Genomic DNA, 23,700 nt, shown 5'->3' on the forward strand with positions numbered 1-23,700 from the left:
AAGTAATAGCTAGGGTTTTGAAGCGCAGCAGCAGGAGTTGCCAATAACCTCCCAGTTGGGGGAACAAACAGATGATCAATTCAGCAAGCTAGCTAACGAACCAAGCTTTGTGGTACATATAACTTTCAATGAGTTTCCACTGTAAGACAACAGTAAACGTATCTTTTGAACTTTTCTGTTGACAATAAATGTAAGAAGTTTTAAGATGTTAAGTATGCTATGTTCATTATTCAACCCATGTAAATACAATTATACAGCAATAAGTAACCTGTGGAAACAAAATACAAAGTAACTGATGGTCATTAGAGGGAACAATTAGTTCTGCGATGCAATTAGCATTTTAGAAGACTACCCTCCAATTAAACTGTTTTTATTTTGTGCTTAAAGAAAGATCAAGGCTTTAATATGTCTTCTGTGCAGCTTACGGACAAACGCCTGTCACAGCCAAACATCTGTATGAGTTAAAAAATGCATTGAGTCCACAGTGGAATGGGGTGAAATAGAGCAAGGTTCTCGTGATGCTGAGGAATATTTCTGTTGGGTTGTTGCACTTTGCAGAAAGACTGTTACGAAAGGGCCAGGGGGCTGCTCACTGCCATGCCTTGCAGCCCACACAACAGGAGGCCGCACTATGCTATTTCCTGCGCCCGGGGATGAACTTAGGGAACCTCAAGGTCCGACTAGTGAGGGATTGTTGTTTAAGGGCTGAGGCGCTGCTCACTACCACGCCCAGCAGCCCACATGGCAGGAGGCTGCTCTACACTATCTCCTGTCCCCAGAGGCACACTTAAGGAATCTCGCAGTTCTGGAGTGCTGGGTGCACGTGGGACGCTCTCCCGGGAATGTGCCTGAGCCAAAAGACCGCGCCAAGAGCTGGCCCATCTGCGTCTGTCCACGAACGGGCGAGGTTTGGCTGGGCCTGCTCTCCTGGTCCTCAGGCCCGGGTCCTGTTGCCCTGTTAGTCTCATTGTCTTTGAATGGACCAGCAAATATAAAGAACCAAGAAGTATGAATTAAGTGAAGCTGTGACCACTTATTCATCCTAGTAAATCCTCTTCCTGTTCGGGGCTGTGTAAATCTTGCCAAGGCACTTTTTTATTGAGAAGGTGATTTCTTACCTTTATTTGTGGGGCCCTTAGGTTGTAATAAGTTGTGACTATGGGCAAGTGGAAGACTGGAAGCTACAAGTCAGCCCCTGAGGCAATCTGTACTACTATTGACTGCTTCTCAGCTTGGGCGGCAGAAGGTATTTTCAAGGAGCTAGACTTGGCAGAAAGGCACCTATCCCTGGAGGTAGCCGGGCTTAGTGAAGCAGTTCTGCTGTCCACTGGTTCTGTGCACCAAACTATTGACACTGGCAATGTCTTTGACAAGCAGGTAGGTAGGTATTGTCTTGTTACAGAGGAGGCAATAGGTCACTTGGAATGCCCCCAAACTTTAGATACTGCAGCTGTTGCCTCCACATCTGTTGTTCATTTGTTTGTGGCTAAATGGAAGAGAAGGTGCAGAAAGGGTGCAACTGAAAATCTAGCTCCACTTGCTCCAGGAACAGTCTTGTACTGGGAAGAGTGTTAATACTAATGCTTTACCCTCCCCAGTTGAGTCTGATACAATCGATTTACCACCAGCTTGTTGCCCATATATAACGGTTATGGTCAATGTTCCACCTTTAAAACCAGGCCAGCCTGAGTCCTCTGAGACATTGAAGAATAAAGTAGCACATTGGTTGGCCTCAAAAAGTGTATTCTCACCTGACAGAGCACATCAAATTGTATTTGCCAGGACAGTGGGGTGGGTTGGACCACTAAGAAAAAATTATGGTGGTGACTGCAATATTGATAATTTTAGAAGACCTAGATTTGTTGGGGAAATACTAGCTAGGCCAGTTCCATGTCCTCCAAATGGCAAGTCTATGACGTTTCTTCCTTTGGGTTTCTTTTATTGTCACCTGCAATTTTTGGCCCATTCACACAATGATATAATGTGGGAGGAGCGTGAGCAGAGACCGCTAGAGTACAATAATTCCACTCGCCCATCTGTGCCTGCAAGTAACAGGTATTAGGTTCTGAGTTTGTTGTCAGACAATGACTGACACAGCCAATGTGGGCAGAAGGACAAAGGGGCTGACGCGATTAATGTAAAGGGGTCTAAAATGGCCATTCCTGAAAATGGACTTGCTGTGGGCTCCGTAGTTTCCACTGGGTCAGTAACGGATATTAACATGGTTGATATTCAAAAGGTAAGAGTTGTGACCAGGGCCACCTACGGGGGCTGAACTCTGGGTATATATGAAGAGCACACCCCTACAAATGGAGAAAAATATATATTTTTTTTAAAGGCTGCTTTGCTTACCTACCTCAGCCACTTATTGGATAATACATCCCGAGGGAGGATTACAGTTTTTGGAAGATGTGCTGCTGTCAATACCCTTGCAACTATGGTATAGCATTTGGGCAAATGAAGAAACTAATTTGACCAAGCAAATCATTCTAGATTGGTTAAAGCTGGATAATGCTTTACAGAATCCTTGGTTAGCCTATTTTGATTCTTCCTTTAATACCTTGTTTAATAGGTCTATAAGGATGGATCCTTTACAAGTGCTTTCTCTTTTTAAAAACAGCACAGAATGGACTGTAGGAGAGACGTTGAAATGACGAAATTGACAGTTGGTGTTTACATGTCTTTTGCCCCAGAGGAAGGTTGTAAAACATATTTTTCCTGCTTTACTAATATGCAGCACTTAAACCCCTCCTCATTGCCCAGAATTTAAGAACGCATCAGGCTGCTATGAAGTTTTTAGTTGATTCAACTGATCCCTTTTTGTGTTATAATGTGCCACCTTATATTTTAAAAACTATTTATGTGAGAAAAAGTCTTATGTATTAGTCATGTACAGATTTTGATATGCAAATAAGGATGTGATGATTTTTTTTAGGTTCACTTTAAACTTATTTATTATATGAATGTCGATATTTCTGTGTATGGGAATGTTTTAGGATTGTTTTTAACACCTTCTGTGCCAGGGACGTAATGGTTACGTCCACCGGCACAGTGCTCCTGTGCCGAGGACGTAACCATTACATCCTCGGCCTGGAGCTCAGAGGGAGCACAGGTTTCCCTCCCACCTCCCCAAGGCAGAGATGGAAGGGGAAGCCCTTCCCCTTCCACCACTGCCCCCCAACCCCTCCCAGTGACGTCTTATGACGTCAGCGTGTGATCGCGCGCTGACCTCATCAGAGGCCACTTCCCCATCGCACTGGAAGCTCACCTTCCAGCAAGATCGGAAGAGAAATGCTCAGCATTCTCTCAGAGCATTTCAGAAGCCGATCGTGAAGCGATCCGGCTTCTGAAATGCCCACTAGACACCAGGGATTTATTTATATTTAGAAATTGGCATAAGGGGAGCGACCCCTTGGGCAAGGGTCGCTCCCCAGTGGGGCCATTTTTTTCAAGGCCTTTACGGCCTATTGTTATTAGGCCGATCTGCGCCCAGGGGGGTAGAAACCTCTAGGCGCCAGGGATCATTTTTTTTTTTGTAAAGATTTTCTTTTTTTTCTTTTTTAGAGGTGGGGAGCGACCCCTTAGGCAAGGGTCGCTCCTCTAGGGAGCAAATTATTTTTAGGCCATTTCTCCCCCCCCCCCCCTTGGGAGCAGATCGGCCTATTTTTATGAGGCCAATCTGCCCCCAAGGGGGGCAGACACTACTAGGCACCAGGGAGTTTTTTTTTTAAGGTGAATTCACGCAAGGGGAGCGACCCCTTAGGCAATGGCCGCTCCCTAGGGGGTCAAATTTATTTTAGGCCATTTCTGCCCCCCCCGGGGGCTGACCGCCTATTGTTATTAGGCCGATCTGCCCCCAGGGGTGGCAGAAACCTCCAGGCACCAGGGCTCATTTATTGGGTTTTTTTTTTTTTTTTTTTTTTTTTGTAGAGGTGGGCAGCGACCCCTTAGGCAAAGGTCACTTCCCTAGGGGGCAAATTGTAGACCATTTCTGCCCCTTTGTTAGGCCAATCTGGGCAAACGGGATTTTTATTGCGCCATTTCACGCAAGGGGAGCAATATGGATGACCCATATTCCCCCAAGGGGGCAGAAATACTACCAGAGGCCAGGGAAGTTTTTTTTCTCCAAAATAAGAGGGTGGGGGTATGGCCATACCCCCACCCCAAATAAATGGGACCAAAGTTGTTCTGCCCACCAGTGGGCAGATGGGGCAATTACCCCTGCTCCACACCCCAGGGGTCAGAACGTCTACTAGATGCCAGGGAATTAAAACAAAATAATAATAAATAATGGGGTTGTGGCTACCAACCAGTATGGGGCTTGGTTATGCCCCACCCCAACTGAAGGGGGTAAGAGTCTTTCAGCTCTCCCACGCTCTCCCCCGCACACTAAAACATCTGATCTCACAGCAAGCAAGAGGACATTTGATTATTTTGGGTTTTGGTTTTACATTTGGGCCATGAGAGCTTGAATAACTCTCATAATCGTCCCACTTGGAATGGTGAGGGCTGCAATTTATAGACTTTGGGACGCTGTCATGTAGAAAAATCCACAAGACCTAGACACATCTGAAAACTAAATATCTGGGAGATTCCAGGGTGGTGTGTTTCACATGCACCCCACACCATTTTCTTACCCACAGTGCCCTGCAAACCTCCAACTTTGCTGGAAATCACAAATTTTTCCCACATTTTTGTGATGGAACCTTCCGGAATCTGCAGGAATCCACAAAATTCCTACCACCCAGCATTGTCTCATCTACTCCGATGAAAATTCTGCTGCACTTGTCAGCCTAAAATCTTTTTTTTCAAACTGCCCTTTTGGACCCCATTTGGTTCCCCCTCAATTTCAACATGTTTTTGGCTCTTCCCTGTCACAAGCACTTGGCCCACCTACACAAATGAGGTATAATTTTTACCGAGAGACTGAGGGGAACATTGGGTAGTATGAAATTTGTCCCGGTGCAGTGATCCCTCACAGAAATGTGGGAAAAACTTTTTTTTTGCTAAATTTGATGTTTGCTGCGGATTCTGGGTAAGAAAGCATTGGGGGATCCACGCAAGTCATACCTCCCTAGACTCACTCGGGTGTCTAGTTTTCAGAAATGTCTGGGTTTGGTAGGTTTCCCTAGATGGCTGCTGAGCCCAGGACCAAAACGCAGGTGCCCCCGCGAAAACAGATAGTTTTGTATTTGATAATTTTGATGTGTCCAGATAGTGTTTTGGGGCATTTCCTTTCGCGGGCAGTAGGCCTACCACAAAAGTGAGGTACCATTTTTATCGATAGACTTAGGGGAACACTGGATGGAACGGAATTTGTGGCTCCTCTTAGATTCCAGAACTTTCTGTCACCGAAATGAGACGAAAATGTGTTTTTTTGGCCACATTTTGAGGTTTGCAAAGGATTCTGGGTAACAGAACCTGGTCAGAGCCACACAAGTCAACCCATCTTGGATTCCCCTAGGTGTCTAATTTTTAAAACTGCACAGGTTTGCTAGGTTTCCCTAGGTGCCGGCTGAGCTAGAGGCCAGAATCCACTGCTAGGCACTTTGCAAAAAACAGCTCTGTTTTCTTGGTGAAAATGTGATGAGTCCATGTTGTGTTTTGGGGCTTTTCCTTTTTGCGGGCGCTAGGTCTACCCCCACAAGTGGGGTACCATTTTTATCGGGAGACTTGGGGGAATGCTGGGTGGAATGAAATTTGTGGCTCCTCTCAGATTCCAGAACTTTCTGTCACCGAAATGAGAGGAAAAAGTGTTTTTTAGGCTAAATATTGAGGTTTGCAAATGATTCTGGGTAACAGAACCTGGTCAGAGCACCACAAGTCACCCCATCTTGGATTCCCCTAGGTGTCTAGTTTTCAAAATGCGCTGGTTTGCTAGGTTTCCGCAGGTGCCGGCTGAGCTAGAGACCAAAATCCACAAGTAGGCAGTTTGTAAAAAACACCTCTGTTTTCTGTGGAAAAATGTGATGGGTCCACGTTGTGTTTTGGGGAATTTCCTGTCGTGGGTGCTAGGCCTATTCATGCAAGTGAGGTACCATTTTGATCAGGAGACGTGGGGGAACACAGAATAGCAAAACAAGAGCTATTGCCCCTTGTCTTTCTCTACATTTTGTCCTTCCAAATGTAACACAGTGTGTAAAAAATAAGTCTATTTGAGAAATGCCCTGTAATTCACATGCTAATATGGGCACCCTGGAATTCAGAGATGTGCAAATAACCACTGCTTCTCAACACCTTATCTTGTGGCCATTTTGGAAATAGAAAGGTTTTCTTGATACCTATTTTTCACTTTTTATATTTCAGCAAATGAATTGCTGTATACCCAGTATAGAATAAAAACCCATCGCAAGGTGCAGCTCATTTATTGTCTCTGGGTACCTAGGGTTCTTGCTGAACCTACAAGCCCTATATATCCCCGCAACCAGAAGAGTCCAGCTGACGTAACGGTATATTGCTTTCAAAAATCTGACATCGCAGGAAAAAGTTACAAAGTAAAAAGTGGAGAAAAATTGCTGTTTTTTTCACCTCAATTTCAATATTTTTTTATTTCAGCTGTTATTTTCTGTAGGAAACACTTGTAGGATCTACACAAATGACCCCTTGTTAAATTCAGAATTTTGTCTACTTTTTGGAAATGTTTAGCTTTCTGGGATCCAGAATTGCTTTACTACCCATTTTGGTCACTAATTGGAAGGAGGCTGAAAGCACAAAAAATAGTAAAAATGGTGTATGTCCCAGTAAAATGTCAAAATTGTTTTGAAAAATTGGGTTTTCTAATTCAAGTCTGCCTGTTCCTGAAAGCTGGGAAGATGGTGATCTTGCCACCACAAACCATTTGTTGATGCCATTTTCAGGGAAAAAACCACGAGCCGCCTTCTGCAGCCCTTTTTTCCAATTTGTTTGAAAAAAACAAAATGTTCACTGTATTTTGGCTAATTTCTTGTCTCCTTCAGGGGAACTCACAAAGTCTGGGTACCTCTAGAATCCCTAGGATTTTGGAAAAAAGGACGCAAATTTGGCGTGGGTAGCTTATGTAAACAAAAAGTTATGAGGGCCTAAGCGCGAACTGCCCCAAATAGCCCAAAAAAGGCTCAGCACAGGAGGGGAAAAGGACTGGTTGCGAAGAGGTTAACTGGATGTTTTCTGGAAGCCAATTTTGTCATGCCGAGCAATCTGGCATCCCAACTGCAATTTGGCTAGTGACACTTCAAGGCGCTGCTTAGAACTGCTTTGTCATATCCGTTGCCATACCTTTTCTTCCTTTATTCTTACCACCCAGTGTATAAATATCTGCAGTGTCATGAAGAGGAAAAAGCAAATATTCTTAGATCTGTTTCAGAGTTTAGTTGCATAGAGTCACCAATAAAACTCCGTTGCAACCACTGCCGTCATTGCATAGGTGAGTTTAACCATTTGCAAATGAACTATGTATAAAAGACTTTCTGTTGGACTTGGCCTTTTTGACAGGGTCATCCCCAAACTTTTTGCTTCCTTACTCCTATTTTTTCTGACCTGCTGTTGTTGGCTTTTGAACTCTGGGCACTTTACCACTGCTAACCAGTACTAAAGTGCATATGCTCTCTGTGTAAATTGTACTGTTGATTGGTTTATCCATGATTGGCTATTTGATTTACTTGTAAGACCCAAGTAGAGTGCACTATATGTGCCTAGGGCCTGTAGATTAAATGCTACTAGTGGGCCTGCAGCACTGGTTGTGCCACCCACTTTAGTAGCCCCTTAACCTTGTCTCAGGCCTGCCATTGCAAGGCCTGTGTGTGCAGTTTCACTGCCACTTCGACTTGGCATTTACAAGTACTTGCCAAGCCTAAACCTCCCCCTTTCTCCACATATAAGTCACCTCTAATGTGTGCCCTAAGTAACCCCTAGAGCAGGGTGTTGTGTGGGTGAAAGGCAAGACATGTACCTGTGTAGTTTACATGTCCTGGTAGTGTAAAACTCCTAAATTTGTTTTACACTACTGTGAGGCCTGCTCCCTTCATAGACTAACATTGGGGCTGCCCTCATACATTATTGAAGTGGTAGCTGCTGATCTGAAAGGAGTAGGAAGGTCATATTTAGTATGGCCAGAATGGTAATACAAAATCCTGCTGACTGGTGAAGTTGGATTTAATATTACTATTCTAGAAATGCCACTTTTAGAAAGTGAGCATTTCTTTGCACTTAAATCTTTTTGTGCCTTACAATCCACACCTGGCTGGGTTTAGTTGACAGCTCCTTGTGCATTCACTCAGACACACCCCAAACACAGGGTACGCAGCCTCACTTGCGTACATCTGCATTTTGAATGGGTCTTCCTGGGCTGGGAAGGTGGAGGGCCTGCTCTGACAGAAAGGACTGCCACACCGCCTACTGGGACCCTGGCAGACAGGATTGAACTGAAAGGGGACCTGGTGCACTTCTTAGCCACTCTTTGAAGTCACCCCCACTTCAAAGGCACAATTTAGTATAAAACAGGGCCTCTGCCCTACCACCTCAGACACTTCCTGGAGAAGAAACTTGAACCAGAACCTGCATCCTGCCAAGAAGAACTGCCTGGCTGCTCAAAGGACTCACCTGACTGCTTTCTACAAAGGACTGCTGCCTTGCTGTTGGCCTGCTGCCTTGCTGAACTCTTGTCTGGCTGCAAAAGTGCTCTCCAAGGGCTTGGATAGAGTTTGCCTCCTGTTCCCTGAAGTCTCAGGACCAAAAAGACTTCTCTTTTTCAACTGGACTCCTTGTGCGCCGAAAAATTCGATGCACAGCTTGCTCCGCGGTGAAAAATTCACTGCACGCCGATCCGGAAAAGACGCCGCTCGATGCGACGTCTGCGGTGCGACCGGAACTTTCGACGCACGGCCCGCATGGACAACCCCGCTTGACTTCCAGAGAGGAAATTGACGCGACGCCTGCCGTGAGGAAGAAAATTCCACGCACAACCCACCGGAACGACGCGCAGCCAGAGAACAAGCCTAGGATTCCACGCACAGACCGTGGGACATCTGGTAATCCCGCGAACCACAGAAGGAGACAGTCCGCGTGCCGGACAACAACGCACGTCTTCCCCGAGTGAAAAATACTGATGCAAGTCTGTGTGTAGAGGGGCGAAACCGACGCACACACCATTTTTCTTCCCGTAGAACGACGCACGTCTCCCCGCGTGGAAAATAAAGACGCCAAAAGGCCGCCTGCCCGCCCGCCCAGCGGGAAAGCCCCAGCAACGATGAAGACGGCTCCGAATGGAGCCGGCGGAGTTGCTGGTGTGCGACGGGTGCAGTGGCACCCGTCGCGATTTTCAGTGTCTGCTAGGCAGACACTGAAAATCATTATGGGGCCCTGTTAGGGGGCCCCCCCGGGGCCCCACGACACCCGTTCCCGCCATCAGGACCAGGATGGCGGGAAGGGGGTCGGAATCCCCATGGCGGTGCTGCGAGCAGCGCCGCCATGGAGGATTCTTTGGGGCTTTACCGCAGCTTTACCGCCGCAGTCAGAATTGCCCATGAAGCAACGCCAGCCTGTTGGCGGTGCTTCCGCGGCACTCTGCCCTGGCGGTTTTCAACCGCCAGGGTCAGAATGACCGCCTAAATCTGATGTTTTTAACCAGAAACCCCATTTCTTACTATGAGCTATTCTCCAAATTTCGTTCCAAAATAAACTACATACTTAAACCATAACATTGAAAAAAGAATAACGCGTGTACTATGGTGTTAGTTGACTATCAACATCTACTGGCATCATTGTAGTGCACTGAGCGACACCTCAACTTTTCCTTGGGAGTGTTGATTTAATTATTTCCTCGATTCCATGTGGAAAGAACACACCCACTTGTACCTATTAAAATGTCTATCCCTAGTCTGCACTTCATAACCCCCAGGAGTGCTAACGGTGAAATCTACACACCATTGTCCTGTCCTGGCTTCTGTCAGCTCAGTACCCTGGCCCTCAGACCGTCAAAGTATTAAGAACCCCCTCGTAGTAAATATACAGGTTTTACACGCGGCTGCCTATCACGTGGCTAATGGATAATTTATGAAAAATGTAAAGCACGAGACACCCCACAGTCTCTACCTTTCACTTAACTTGCAACACGCACTAATAGCCTGGCGGCTTTCTTAGGATATGTTGTCTCACTCCTAAACTGGATCTAGGAAATGCAACAAGTGATAAATATTAATGTTAATAGCATTTTGGCCTGAACTATTTAAATCTGTAATCATGTTTGCGCAGCTCGTTTAGTTTAGTGACGATTAAGACATGGTGCACTATGACCCAAATCCAGTTTCAACGCACATATGAGACTTGTACTTCGTCTGAAACTTTTTCATATTTATTTTTACACCTCTGACTGGAGAACCAAGTTTAACCTCACTTCCGTAGACTGCTACCATGAAAGACATTTATTGCTCATACCTCAAAAACGAACAAACACAATGGCCAAAAAAGGCAGGAGAGTTGTCCTGTGTGAGCTGTCTCAACAATTATTAGAATGTAAACTCTAAAAAAAAACTAGTCCTCTGAAAGACAGGAGAACACGAGACCTAACACCAGTTGGGTTAACCTTGGAATTGGGGAACCAGGTTCGGGTCCCTGCATCGGTTCAACATCCAGACATTCTGTGCAATTCACTTGATCTCCCCATGCGTAAAAAATATTTACAGTAATCCGATGCTCATAAAAGGTATTTGAATACCCTTGGGCTACATTTGTGCTATGTAGAAATGCACAAAATAAAAAAATAGGGGTCCCTGACACACCGATAGTGTCCACTGTCCAGTAAAAATCTATTTGAATTAGACTAGGCTGGACGGGTTGGTGAGGGGGCAGGTTGGGTGGTGTGGAGAAGGGCTCTGTGTCTGTCCTTTGTGATATGAACATATAAAGAACAATGAAAGAGTTGTGGTGTGAATAGACACAGAAACGACAACACTGTAAATGTTAGAGTGGGAACTGTAAGAACACTTTACAGGTTGGTTGAGGGCCACTCAACAATGATGTGTTGATGCCCATTTTGAAAATGCTTGCTTTGTCCACTGGTCCTCCATTCAGAACCAGCTTGGAATGCTAAAAGTACCATTACTCTGCATGAAACTGAAGATGTGGGAGATTTAGTTGCTCCTCCTTACATGAATCAATGTGCCCATTACATTATTTAGATCTGTGAGAGTGGTCGAGCTGTTTTTTTGTTGGTGCTACTTTTGGGAAGACTGTTTGCTAGTTTCAAGAAACATTGAACTGAGAGGATGTAGAGCTTTAGCAGCGATTTCTGACCACCGAAAATCTGCACAATAGGTACTGAGCATTTTTAACTGGATCTGAAACAGTTTTTTTAAGCCTGGCCTAATTCAATTTTGATCCTCTGGACCCTGAACTCCACTTGAATCAACAGGGTCCATCTGATGGCTCAGCAAACTGGATTGTGATTCAAACTGATCCCTTGCAAGTTAGAAAATGCAATGCTTTAGTTACTGCCCAAATATAATACACCCATTGACTACTGTGTTTCTGGAGTTCCTTCAGTATCACTTCTATGTACTAAAAAAAATCGTTAGATTTTTATAGACGTTTCGCATTTTTTACCTCACCATGTTTGATTTCATGGTTATCTTTTCATTTAATCACCATGTGAAGTTTTAAGTACTTCTTATCACTAAAATCGGCAACAGGCAGTTCTTTACTGGATGGAAATTGAGTGTTCCCACAGAAGATTTTGGGGAGACCATCTTAAAGTTTATGAGTATGTACTTTTCAATAGATTTCCCACCTCAAAAAGACCCAAAAGTGGGCTGCAGTAAGGTTTCAAATGTAATTTGCAAAATCCCGAAACACCCTTTTATTTAGTGTGGGTGCATGGGTAGAGGTTTCTTCGGAGAGAAAAAATAAATAAATGTGCTGTACCTCATGAATACCTGCTCATTTGTACCACTGTAGAGTTTGCTGTGTGAGCATGAATCCACAATTAAAGTTTGGCCTGTATGCTGAGGAATGTCAGCCAATTCCATAAAATTCATAAATCAATTCAAAGCGTTGGAGAAAAGCTACCAGAGTTTTTAATTTTAACAGCAAAATCGTAAATGTGACCTTTTATTTTTATGAAGCATTTCTCTATGTTACAACATTCCACTAAAGTGTGTGAGAAATTGGGCTGTTGGATGAGGAGGGTGTGAGCCCTTCTCAAGCAACAGCCACCATAATCGTCAGGGTGAGCCACCAAAGTCATTCAAATAACCTGTACTTAGCTCTCTGAGAGCTTGGCACAAAAGCAGAAACGCTTAACTTAGGGGCAATGTGTAAAGTGTATATGCAGCATGCAAACAGTAATAAAGAGACATCACAACACAAGCAAAATCCCACACCATCACAACACAAGGAAAATCCCAACCTAATTCATAAAAAAAAACACATTTTAGTACAATTTGTGAGACCCAAATGTCAAAAATACGAATATTAGTAGAACCTGATGTAAAGAAATGGCTCCCTGTTGCAGTTACCCCCCACTTTTTGCCTGATACTGATGCTGACTTGACTGAGAAGTGTGCTGGGACCCTGCTAACCAGGCCCCAGCACCAGTGTTCTTTCACCTAAAATGTACCATTGTTTCCACAATTGGCACAACCCTGGCACCTAGGTAAGTCCCTTGTAACTGGTACCCCTGGTACCAAGGGCCCTGATGCCAGGGAAGGTCTCTAAGGGCTGCAGCATGTGTTATGCCACCCTAGGGACCCCTCACTCAGCACAGACACACTGCTTGCCAGCTTGTGTGTGCTGATGGGGAGAAAATGACTAAGTCGACATGGCACTCCCCTCAGGGTGCCATGCCAACCTCCCACTGCCTGTGGCATAGGTAAGTCACCCCTCTAGTAGGCCTTACAGCCCTAAGGCAGGGTGCACTATACCACAGGTGAGGGCATATGTGCATGAGCACTATGCCCCTACAGTGTCTAAGTAAAACCTTAGACATTGTAAGTGCAGGGTAGCCATAAGAGTATATGGGCTGGGAGTCTGTCAAAAACGAACTCCACAGCTCCATAATGGCTACACTGAATACTGGGAAGTTTAGTATCAAACTTCTCAGAATAATAAACCCACACTGATGCCAGTGTTGGATTTATTAAAAAATGCACACAGAGGGCATCTTAGAGATACCCCCTGTATTTTACCCAATTGTTCAGTGCAGGACCGACTGGTCTGTGCCAGCCTGCTGCTGAGAGACGAGTGTCTGACCTCATGCGGTGAGAGCCTTTGTGCTCTCTGAGGACAGAAACAAAGCCTGCTCTGGGTGGAGGTGCTTCACACCTCCCCCCTGCAGGAACTGTAACACCTAGCAGTGAGCTTCAAAGGCTCAAGCTTCGTGTTACAATGCCCCAGGGCACTCCAGCTAGTGGAGATGCCCGCCTCCTGGACCCAGCCCCCACTTTTGGCGGCAAGTCCAGGAGAGATAATGAGAAAAACAAGGAGGAGTCACTGGCCAGTCAGGACAGCCCCTAAGGTGTCCTGAGCTGAGGTGACTCTGACTTTTAGAAATCCTCCATCTTGTAGAAGGAGGATTCCCCCAATAGGATTAGGGATGTGACCCCCTCCCCTTGGGAGGAGGCACAAAGAGGGTGTACCCACCCTCAGGGCTAGTAGCCATTGGCTACTAACCCCCCAGACCTAAACACGCCCTTAAATTTAGTATTTAAGGGCTTCCCTGAACCTAAAGAGTTAGATTCCTGCAACAACAAGAAGAAGGACTGCCTAGCTGAAAACCCCTGCAGAGGAAGACCAGAAGACAACAACTGCCTTGGCTCCAGAAACTCACCGGCCTGTCTCCTGCCTTCCAAAGAACTCTGCTCCAGCGACGCCTTCCAAAGGGACCAGCGACCTCTGAATCCTCTGAGGACTGCCCTGCTTCGACGACAAGAAACTCCCGAGGACAGCGGACCTGCTCCAAAAAGACTGCAACTTTGTTTCCAGAAGCAGCCTTAAAGAACCCTGCAACTCCCCGCAAGAAGCGTGAGACTTGCAACACTGCACCCGGCGACCCCGACTCGGCTGGTGGAGAACCAACACCTCAGGGAGGACCCCCGGACTACTCTACGACTGTGATTACCAAAACCTGTCCCCCCTGAGCCCCCACAGCGCCGCCTGCAGAGGGAATCCCGAGGCTTCCCCTGACCGCGACTCTCTGAAACCTAAGTCGCGACGCCTGGAAAAGACCCTGCACCCGCAGCCCCCAGGACCTGAAGGACCGGACTTTCACTGCAGAAGTGACCCCCAGGAGTCCCTCTCCCTTGCCCAAGTGGAGGTTTCCCCGAGGAAGCCCCCCCTTGCCTGCCTGCAGCGCTGAAGAGATCCCTTGATCTCTCATTGACTTCCATTGCGAACCCGACGCTTGTTCTAACACTGCACCCGGCCGCCCCCGCGCCGCTGAGGGTGAAATTTCTGTGTGGGCTTGTGTCCCCCCCCGGTGCCCTACAAAACGCCCCTGGTCTGCCCTCCGAAGACGCGGGTACTTACCTGCTGGCAGACTGGAACCGGGGCACCCCCTTCTCTCCATTGAAGCCTATGCGTTTTGGGCACCACTTTGAACTCTGCACCTGACCGGCCCTGAGCTGCTGGTGTGGTAACTTTGGGGTTGCTCTGAACGCCCAATGGTGGGCTACCTTGGACCAAGAACTGAACCCTGTAAGTGTCGTACTTACCTGGTAAAACTAACAAAAACTTACCTCCCCCAGGAACTGTGAAAATTGCACTGTGTCCACTTTTAAAATAGCTATTTGTGAATAACTTGAAAAGTATACATGCAATTGAAATGATTCAGAGTTCCTAATGTACTTACCTGCAATACCTTTCAAACAAGATATTGCATGTTAAATTTGAACCTGTGGTTCTTAAAATAAACTAAGAAAAGATATTTTTCTATACAAAACCTATTGGCTGGATTTGTCTCTGAGTGTGTGTACCTCATTTATTGTCTATGTGTATGTACAACAAATGCTTAACACTACTCCTTGGATAAGCCTACTGCTCGACCACACTACCACAAAATAGAGCATTAGTATTATCTATTTTTACCACTATTTTACCTCTAAGGGGAACCCTTGGACTCTGTGCATGCTATTCCTTACTTTGAAATAGCACATACAGAGCCAACTTCCTACACCTGAGATATGCAATTTTGAAGGCTTAGGTAAAAATAGAACTTAAAAGGGCAAAACACTAATTGTGGCACAAGGAGGCGCTAGGCCCTCTTAAATCTGGGCCATAGTCTCTTTTCATAAGCAGATGAAAACTTGGTTGTTCACAGCATCTTTATATTATATTTGCACTGTGATAGTTTTTGGGCTTTGGTAAAGCATAGTCAGCTGATAGCGCTAGGACCCCCTAGGGTATTCACGTGCTTTATAAACTCAAACTCCTGGGCAGCTAGGACCATGTAGTCATGCAGACCCACTGAGGTAACCCAACTTCTCCATATGTGACTGAGCTCCACTACCTTTCAGGCAGTGTATTGTAGGTCATTGCCTAATAGACAATCCACAGCTACCTTAAGAGAGTCTGAGGCCCCCACTCACACTTAAAGGGAACCAGAGCCATGAAGTTTTCGACTTGGCTAGGGTTCTTTTTTGTCCACTCGAATTTGCAGCTAAAAACTGATAACAGGCTATAAGAGCAAGCCCAAGATATGTTTTAAGGGGCTACTTGAGTGAGTGGCACAATAAGTGCTGCAGGACCACTAGTAGCTTTACCTTTAATGGGGACATTGAGTAAATTAAATGCGCCAATCAGGTGTAAACCAGTTTTACCATGTTTTAGGCGGAGCGCACAAGCACTTTAGCACTGGTTAGCAGTGGTAAAGTGCACAGAGTCCTAAGGACAGCAAAACTAACTCAACAAAAGTAGGAGTGGTGAAGGCAAAAGGTTTGGAACGAAGGCTACTCTAAGGCCGACAGATCTAACAAAGTGTTGATGGAAACAGCACCATGAACCCTTAGACATGAAAGCAACAATCTAAACAATGCAATAATAATGGGACATAACTCAGAAGTCAAGAAGTGCACTTCATGAGACAAGGCTGATAAGTTCTACTTGAATAAATCTTGATAAAAAATGCAGAAGATGGAGTATTCAATGGAGTATTCAATGTATCTTTCATTTGATATCAAATATTTTAGGTTCCGTCCTCAATTAATTAAGGTGGCTACACTGTAACACACAAATGTGCATATTTTAGATCACAAGAAACCCTAGCACCCCTTTTAAAAGAACTGCATTCCTGCTGGTCCAAAAAGCCATTGAAGTTATCCTTGGGCATACCATCATAATACAAGAGAGTAATTTTGAGACCAGTTTACCATTGCTTGAAAGCTATGACAGAATTATGGAAAACAAGTCACTTGTTTCAATAATATTTCTACTTACTCCACCATCAACGCAGGGCATCTGTTTTTCTGCAGGTAATTTACAGCACTTTTCACCTGCAGTTGTAATTCCAGTTGTTATTTTAAGCAGCGACTCGTCTCTTACTTGGGGCATCTTTTTTGTATATTTGACCAACATCCTGAAATTACAAGAATTCATAAGATAACTTCTATATTAAAATGATGAACTTGACTGAGCCCATAGAGACTCAGTAATTACCCTACAGAAGGTCAACAGGGAAACATTAGCAGCAACAGATCTTCAAATGCCAAGGGGTGGAAATGCTCCGCATTTTGTCTGTGAAATATGATGCTTCTGCTGTTATTAGGAAATATGGTGACTTTCAAATCACACTCTACGTGGATGGGAGCACCGTGCCTCATGTCATAGACTTACCTTGCCTCCTCGCAGATGGAGAGTTTTCTTACCCACTGCCTTTTAGTTTTCATCAATAATTATTCATTATTTATTTATTTCATTTGAAGGGCACTTCTAACAAAGAGCCCCATTAAAAACTAAAATGATCGAGAGCATGAATACAATGGAATTTGTTAGCCCCGGTTCACAGTCTGATGGTCTACTCTAAAACAAAGAGCAAATTGATAACATTACCTCCTCATTTGTCACAAGTATTACTAAATGAGGTGCATTGATTGCTGAAGACAGGCAACCTGCTTGTCATATCCTATATGAGTATATCTTTGTTTTCCAGATAATACATTTGTGGTTCAGAGCTGTCATATGAATACGGCTACACGCACCTCCTGCTCCTCTTCTAGTGTATATGCAGTTGATATTAAAGCTGCAATATGGGGTAAGGGTGATGCGGCAATGACAGCAATAATTAAGAGCAGGATTCTGAGTGGTGAGTGACAAAGGTAAATAATTGAAACATCAGTGGGTACTGTAAAATCATTAGCAAAACTTTCAAGGTTATAATCAGGCGCCCCTTACTTTTTCACAAAAGACAATCCTGAAATTGGGAATTTGAGCACTCTCTTTCAGTTAAAGTCGGATATAGCATGTTTGTGACGAAACACATATTTGACAGGAACCCTTGAAATATGTTGTATATTTCTGAGGTCCCCTATACAATACCACTTTGTGTTGTGCAATAAAAGCGCCTAAACAAATAATATATGCCGTTTGTTACTGAAAAAATATTAATGATAAGTTATGGTTTCTACTGCTAATAAAAGGTTAACGTATGTTAAAATAAAACTCAAATATTTACTCAAGGAAAACACAGTTAAAGTGAAGTTACGCTTACTAAACAAATACCCTGAAATTGGACATTTACGATTAGCTGAGCTAACCAAAACTCATGCCCCTGCCATTCAAACGATAACTGGCAGTTTACATTCAGTGCTGATGATTTCACCCTTGATGTGACATTTGATATCACAGATGGCATTAATAAAATTGCTAGTAACATTACATATCACCATACCATTGACTTTATTCACGGAGTCATTATGGATACAGAATCATTTCATTAGGATAGTTCTGGTCATATCATGATGTTGTGTTCTTATGTTCTACTATTTATTTCTGGAAATATTTAGAGATCAAGAGCATTGCGTTTGGGGTGCCAATTGTAGGCTATATTGCGAGGCGTGAGTTATGGTTTACTTAGCTAACTGCATGATTTGTTCACGTTTGTTTAGTAGCCATGAATTCACCTTAACTATTTTAAGGCAATTCCTGTTTTTTAAACAAGAACCTTTGCCCAATTTCCTGTAGGCCTAACCGCACGTTGCACATCCTGATTCCAATGTGCCCAATCATCATTGCACTGGCTAAGGGATGTGCATGCATTTAGCCAATTGTGTTAGACTCTGGGTCCGGGCAGTACAATCACTGGCGTAACAATAGCCCCCAAAGCCCCCACGGTGTGGGTGTCCCCAGGTTCCAGGGGGCCCTTTCAGCACAGTGCACTGTGCATGGGCGGCAGGCCCCTGGCCTGAGAGATCCTGACTGGGTGGGGATGCGGCCCCCTCCATGTACTTTGTAGGGTGGCCACCTCAAGATTTGTTACGCCACTGAGTACACTAGCTCTTTTGACAATGAGCTGTCCTTTGGCTGTGCACAGCATGCTATGGGCAGACAACACTGACTGTGGCTAGGCCATCTCCCAGTATCTTTGCATTCAAACCAGCTGCACACAGCCGTAAGCCATGGAAGTAGGACCTGGTCTGAAGAAAGGACCCTGTCTCACTGAACCAACTGTGTGCAGCCTTGCGCCATAAATTGCTGGTTCTGAGTTCACAGGCATGACCACTCCATGCCTTCCACAGTATCACGGTTCATCCTCTCTGCCTTGCTTAACTGCACTATGACTTTTGTGTTGTTGAAACGTTTTCAGGATTTGCAAAACAAAGTGTAATTACATTTTCAAAAATGTTGTAGATCTACACACAAATTTATTGATCCACTGACTTCAAGCTGGAACCATGAATCTCTGGAGAAAAATGTCAGGTTACATTCTGAGGAGAGTGTCTGATCCTAGGGGACCAGTTCCCACCCACATTCTCCCTGATGTCAGCGGATGCCCCCCAAGTCTCTTATAACCTCTCCTCAAAAAAAAATGTTCAGGGCACAGTTTTTGGTGCCTGACCTTATGGAAGGGCTGGAGCAGTAAAAAATATATTTGTAGCCAACCAGGTTGCTCAAGTCCCCAAAAATCCTACATTAGATGAAGGGAAAAACATTGAAATCTTCCAATGTTTTTTTTTCTTTTTAAAATATATTATCCTCAGAGGATTCAATGATTTGGATCTGTGAAAGATCTGAAAATTAACAGTCAAAATATTCAATAGTTACTTGTTAGTTCTCCAAAGCCCGTCCAGTATCTTTGTGTAATGCAGATTTCACAAAAGTTACCTTTTAGCTTTACAGCAAAGGAAACAAAGGCATTCCTCTCACTAACATCATGTTTTCATGTCAAGTGCAATGTAAATTGGGGGGCTACTTATCCACACGGCCTGATGATGGTTCTTGAGGCTCCTGCTGGCAGATGGACTTCCGACTGCATCCCTTGCCCCCTAGCACTGTGAGACACACTGCAATAAACTGACTAATGTTGTGTGACAGAAGAAGGGTTCCCTCCTGAATTCAGCTAGAAAGCTACCTCCCCTGGATCCCATTGCTGACCTGGTTCCTGACCTCTGAGGCACCCACTGATTGTGCCTGTTTCTCTCACATTTAATAATCCCTTCTACAGATGACTTGATAGATCAGATTCTGTGACGAAGGAACGGAAAAGCTGATGTGGAAGGCAGCCATGTTTCAGAGAGGTCTCTGTAGGCCCTATCATTGTTGAGAACAATGCCAGTCAGATACCTACCAACACAACATGCTCTGAACTCCTTCTTATCTGGGCCTTTGAAAAGATTCTTAACATGACACTAAGGGACCCACCCTGACCTCACTTTTCAGAGGATGAATCCCAACAATCTGTGCCCCCAATTTTGTTCATATGCTTTAATCTCATAGACTTCCTCCTTTGCCCTCGATTAGGCGAGGCGGGCTGGTGCTTCTCAGCAAGATGGGCCACTCCAAATCTGTTGTGAGACCAGGGGTCTCTTCTAGTTCCAACAGTTCTAACCCCTAGAACTGAAGTTCCAACCCTTCAGACATAATTATGCCCACAGCTGGACCAGACCCTTTAGGAATGACAGAGACATTAGACCCACCTCCTGTAATGCTAGAGAGAATCCTGGAGACTATTATGGATAACAAGACCACACTTGATGCAAAGGTAGATGGAGTAGCTTTAGACCTAGGCTTTCTCATGGAGGATCAGTACAAGTTATCCAAAAGAGTGTGAAACAGTGAAACAGCACTTCAAGAATTTCACCGTCAGATATTAGAGCTACAGAAACAGTTACTATAACTCACCCCTCAAGTGCGTTTTTTGAAAGGCCAGGCAGGAGACATTGAGAGGAGAGACAGACAAAACAATGTCCACATTATTGTCTCCCTGCGCGTTTGAAGGGAGACAACCCCACTCAGTCAATAGAGAACTGGCTGGCTAAGACTCTAGTCCCATGTGAGCTCCCGGACAGGATACAAAGGAGATGGCCCACTGCCAAACTGGTAAAGGCGAAGAGTTAAGGATGCGATAATTTATAAGACTCATCAAAAAGACATTTCAAAGTTGGCTTTGGAAAGAAATTGACATTTCCAGATTGCATGCTGGCAGTGCAACACCACAGTGCCAATTTGCAGAAGTTAAATAAAAAGCTCAGAGAGGTGGCCTTATGATACACACTTCTGTTTCCCACTAAGTTATGGGACTGGGCTGAACAATTTGAAGTGACAGACTTGACTAAGAGTTGTGACGCAAACGCAATACTCAAAGCACAGCTTAGCAAAAAAATAACAAGGGAATAAGTTCTATCACACTGAAGTTGATGTGATAGAGGGAAAAGTAGAAAGGCCAGTAAGAACTCCATTCCCAGGACACCTTTTGATGTTCTCTACCTTTCACAGCAACAGGCAGAATAGCATTGACTGAAATGGTACTGTTGCCACATCTGCAGTTTTAATATACACTTTTACCTTGCAATCTGCCTATGAAACATTTTAAAGAGATGTACACTCCTATGCTATTAATATACCACTATCCATGGTATTTACTGGGTTGATAATGAGGTAAAGCATAGTCGAAGCACGATGGGAGCAAGCCATACTTACCATAGTGGGTGGCTCTTCGAGAATTGAATACTGATCCCCTTTGAAGCATTACTACTGGGATCAGATTAGCATTTCTGACCCACACAGCGGTCTTGGCTCTGATGTACCATTTCTGGCACAACACTGAAGCAGAATATCACCTACATGGCTACATACTAACTCTTTTTAACATGGGGATTGGCTATAAGCTTAAAATATAGTTACTGTTACAAATGGGGTCTCTAATTGGATGGGTTATCCACCAAGTCCAAGTAGGGACCATCACTGTAGTCAGGGCAAATCAGATACACACTCAAATAAACACTAAAATATAACCCATGCTCACCCTCTAGTAGCTTGTCATAGAGCAGTCAGGCGTATCTAAAGAGGCAATGTGTAAAGTATTTGTGCAACAAACACAAAGTAACACAATGAAAACACCACCTGACTGATGAAGGGTAATACCCTGAAACTGGTCCCAGAATGCTTGTTTCCTGTCCAGGGAGGATCTTACCTGGAATTTCGGTCTGGACTGTTCCAATGGGGAGCAGGGTCAAAACTGATTTCGATACGGCTGGGTCCAAACTGGGGTGGTGTGGTGAGAAAAAGAATTGATGGATTAAACCCAGATCTGTCACTGGGGGTGAATTTTTGATTGGTTCTGCATTCCATCCATCATTTGCGGTTGTTTCTTTTGTTGTCATAAGTGCACCGGGTATGCTCAGACAGACTTGGGTCTCGGGCTCACTATGTCACTTGATTCAAGCTAGCTTGGCTGATGAAGGGTGATACCCTGAAATCGGTCCCAGGATGCTTGTTTTAGGTCCTGGAAGGACCTGGCCTGGCAGTTTGGGCTGGGCTGTTTCCATGGGGAGCAGGGTCAATGCTCAATTGTATAGAGTTGTGTCCAATCTGGGGTAGCATGGTGAGCAAAAGAATTGATGAATTAAATCCAGTTCTGTCACTGAGAGTGAATGTTTGATTGGTTCCACATTCTGTCCATCATTTGTGTTTGTTTGCTTTTGCTTTTGCCTAAGTCCGCCGGCTATGCCCAGACGTGGGTCCTGGGCTCACTAGGCCACTGGATTCAAGCTAGTCTGGCTAATGAAGGGTGATACCCTGAAACCCGCCCCAGGATGCTTGTTTCTGGTCCAGGGAGGAACTGGCTTAGCAGTTTGTGCTAGACTGTTCTCATGGGAAGCAGGGTCAAGACTGATTTGCATACAGCTGTTTCCAAACTGGGGTGGCGTGGTGACCAAACAAATTGATGGATTAAACCCAGATCTGTGACTGGGGGTGAGCGTTTGATTGGTTCTGCATTCCGTTAATCATTTGTGTTTGTTTCCTTTTAAAAAGTTGCCATTTCGTTTCACCTTAACCATTCTGTACCTCTGCCTGTCTCTGAAAACTCATCTGGGTAAATGACAGCTGGGCTTTGTGCATTCCCTCTAGACTTCTACATAAAGTGAGTTTAGGTGTGACATGATGGGCCTTAATGGGCCATTAATTGGCTTGATCGGTCGGAGCTTAGCACTGCCTCTCACTTGAATGGACTTGTCCTGTTCACCCACAATAAAGTTTAACAACCCTACATTGACACTCAAGTCAGCTTGGAGCCAGGACATGGGTGGCAGGGCATCTCTACATTTCAAAGGAAGGGCTGGAAGTTTCTCCTACCTTCAAGAACCAGGTCACCAGAGTATAAATACGAGACCCCCAATTCCACCAAATCAGATCTCTACTGGAACAAAGGACAGTTTGCCAGGAGGGAGTGCCACTCTGCAACTGCATTGCTGTATTGACCTACTGCTGCTGTGTGTTGTGCTGCAGAAGGCACTGCCACTTTGCTGTTTGGTTTGCAGTGTTGGCCTGCTGCTTCTGTCCTGCAGTGAGAGAGAGTCGACTTTCTCTCTACATCCTTGAACCTAGGGGTCTCCAAGGGCTTTCTGACTTGCCCCCTGTTGCTCCAACAAAGGTACTATTCGGCGGACCCTGCATGGGTTCTGTAGCTGGTCCAAAGATCACTACCATCTCGGTGGCGGTTGGACCGCCACAGCTGTGGCAGACTGACTGCCTCATTACAAGGTTGGTGGGCGGACCCGCCAACTGACCGCCGTCAATGCCAGGACACAAGATCCCGGCGGGCTGACGGCGATCTTGGCTGCAATCAGACAGGGCGGCACCAAAGTCAGCACTGCCCTCCTGATTACAACCTTGTTTCCCGCCAGCTTTTTCATAGTGGTTTCATCTCCATGAAAAGACTGGCGGAGAACAAGTGCAGGGGGCAACAGGAGGGCCCACGGCATGGGCAGTGCAGGGGTCCCCCTGCCCAGCACCTGTGAAATGCACACTGGCTGCAGTGCAGACAGTGTGCATTTAAAAAGTGCTGGTGCACCCTATGTGCGTCAACATTGCCGCTGGCTCAATTATGAGCCAGCGCAATGCTGCTGCACCTTTCCCACTGGGCTGACTGCCCGTCAGCCCAGTGGGAAAGTTATAATAAGGCCGGTGGGGAGCCTGCCAGCTCCATGGCGGTCTCCTCGCCACTGGTCTGGCGGTCAGGTTTGCCGACCACCAAACTCGTAATCAGGCCCTTAATCTTTAAAAATTCACATATCAACT

The 23,700-nt window shown here is 45.1% G+C and overlaps 1 protein-coding gene across 1 annotated transcript in view; it reads right to left on the reverse strand.

Annotated features, from left to right (window-relative positions):
- The window catches only part of LOC138291252 (serum albumin-like), a 153,631-nt gene that overhangs the window by 35,742 nt on the left and 94,189 nt on the right, over positions 1 to 23,700 (reverse strand). The window contains exon 11 of the mRNA XM_069230305.1: positions 16,402 to 16,540. Coding sequence (XP_069086406.1) covers positions 16,402 to 16,540 — 139 coding nt within the window. The remainder of the gene's footprint in view (positions 1 to 16,401; positions 16,541 to 23,700) is intronic.

Source organism: Pleurodeles waltl, chromosome 1_1 (genome assembly GCF_031143425.1).
Source record: "Pleurodeles waltl isolate 20211129_DDA chromosome 1_1, aPleWal1.hap1.20221129, whole genome shotgun sequence".
NCBI classification, from domain to species: Eukaryota; Metazoa; Chordata; class Amphibia; order Caudata; family Salamandridae; genus Pleurodeles; species Pleurodeles waltl.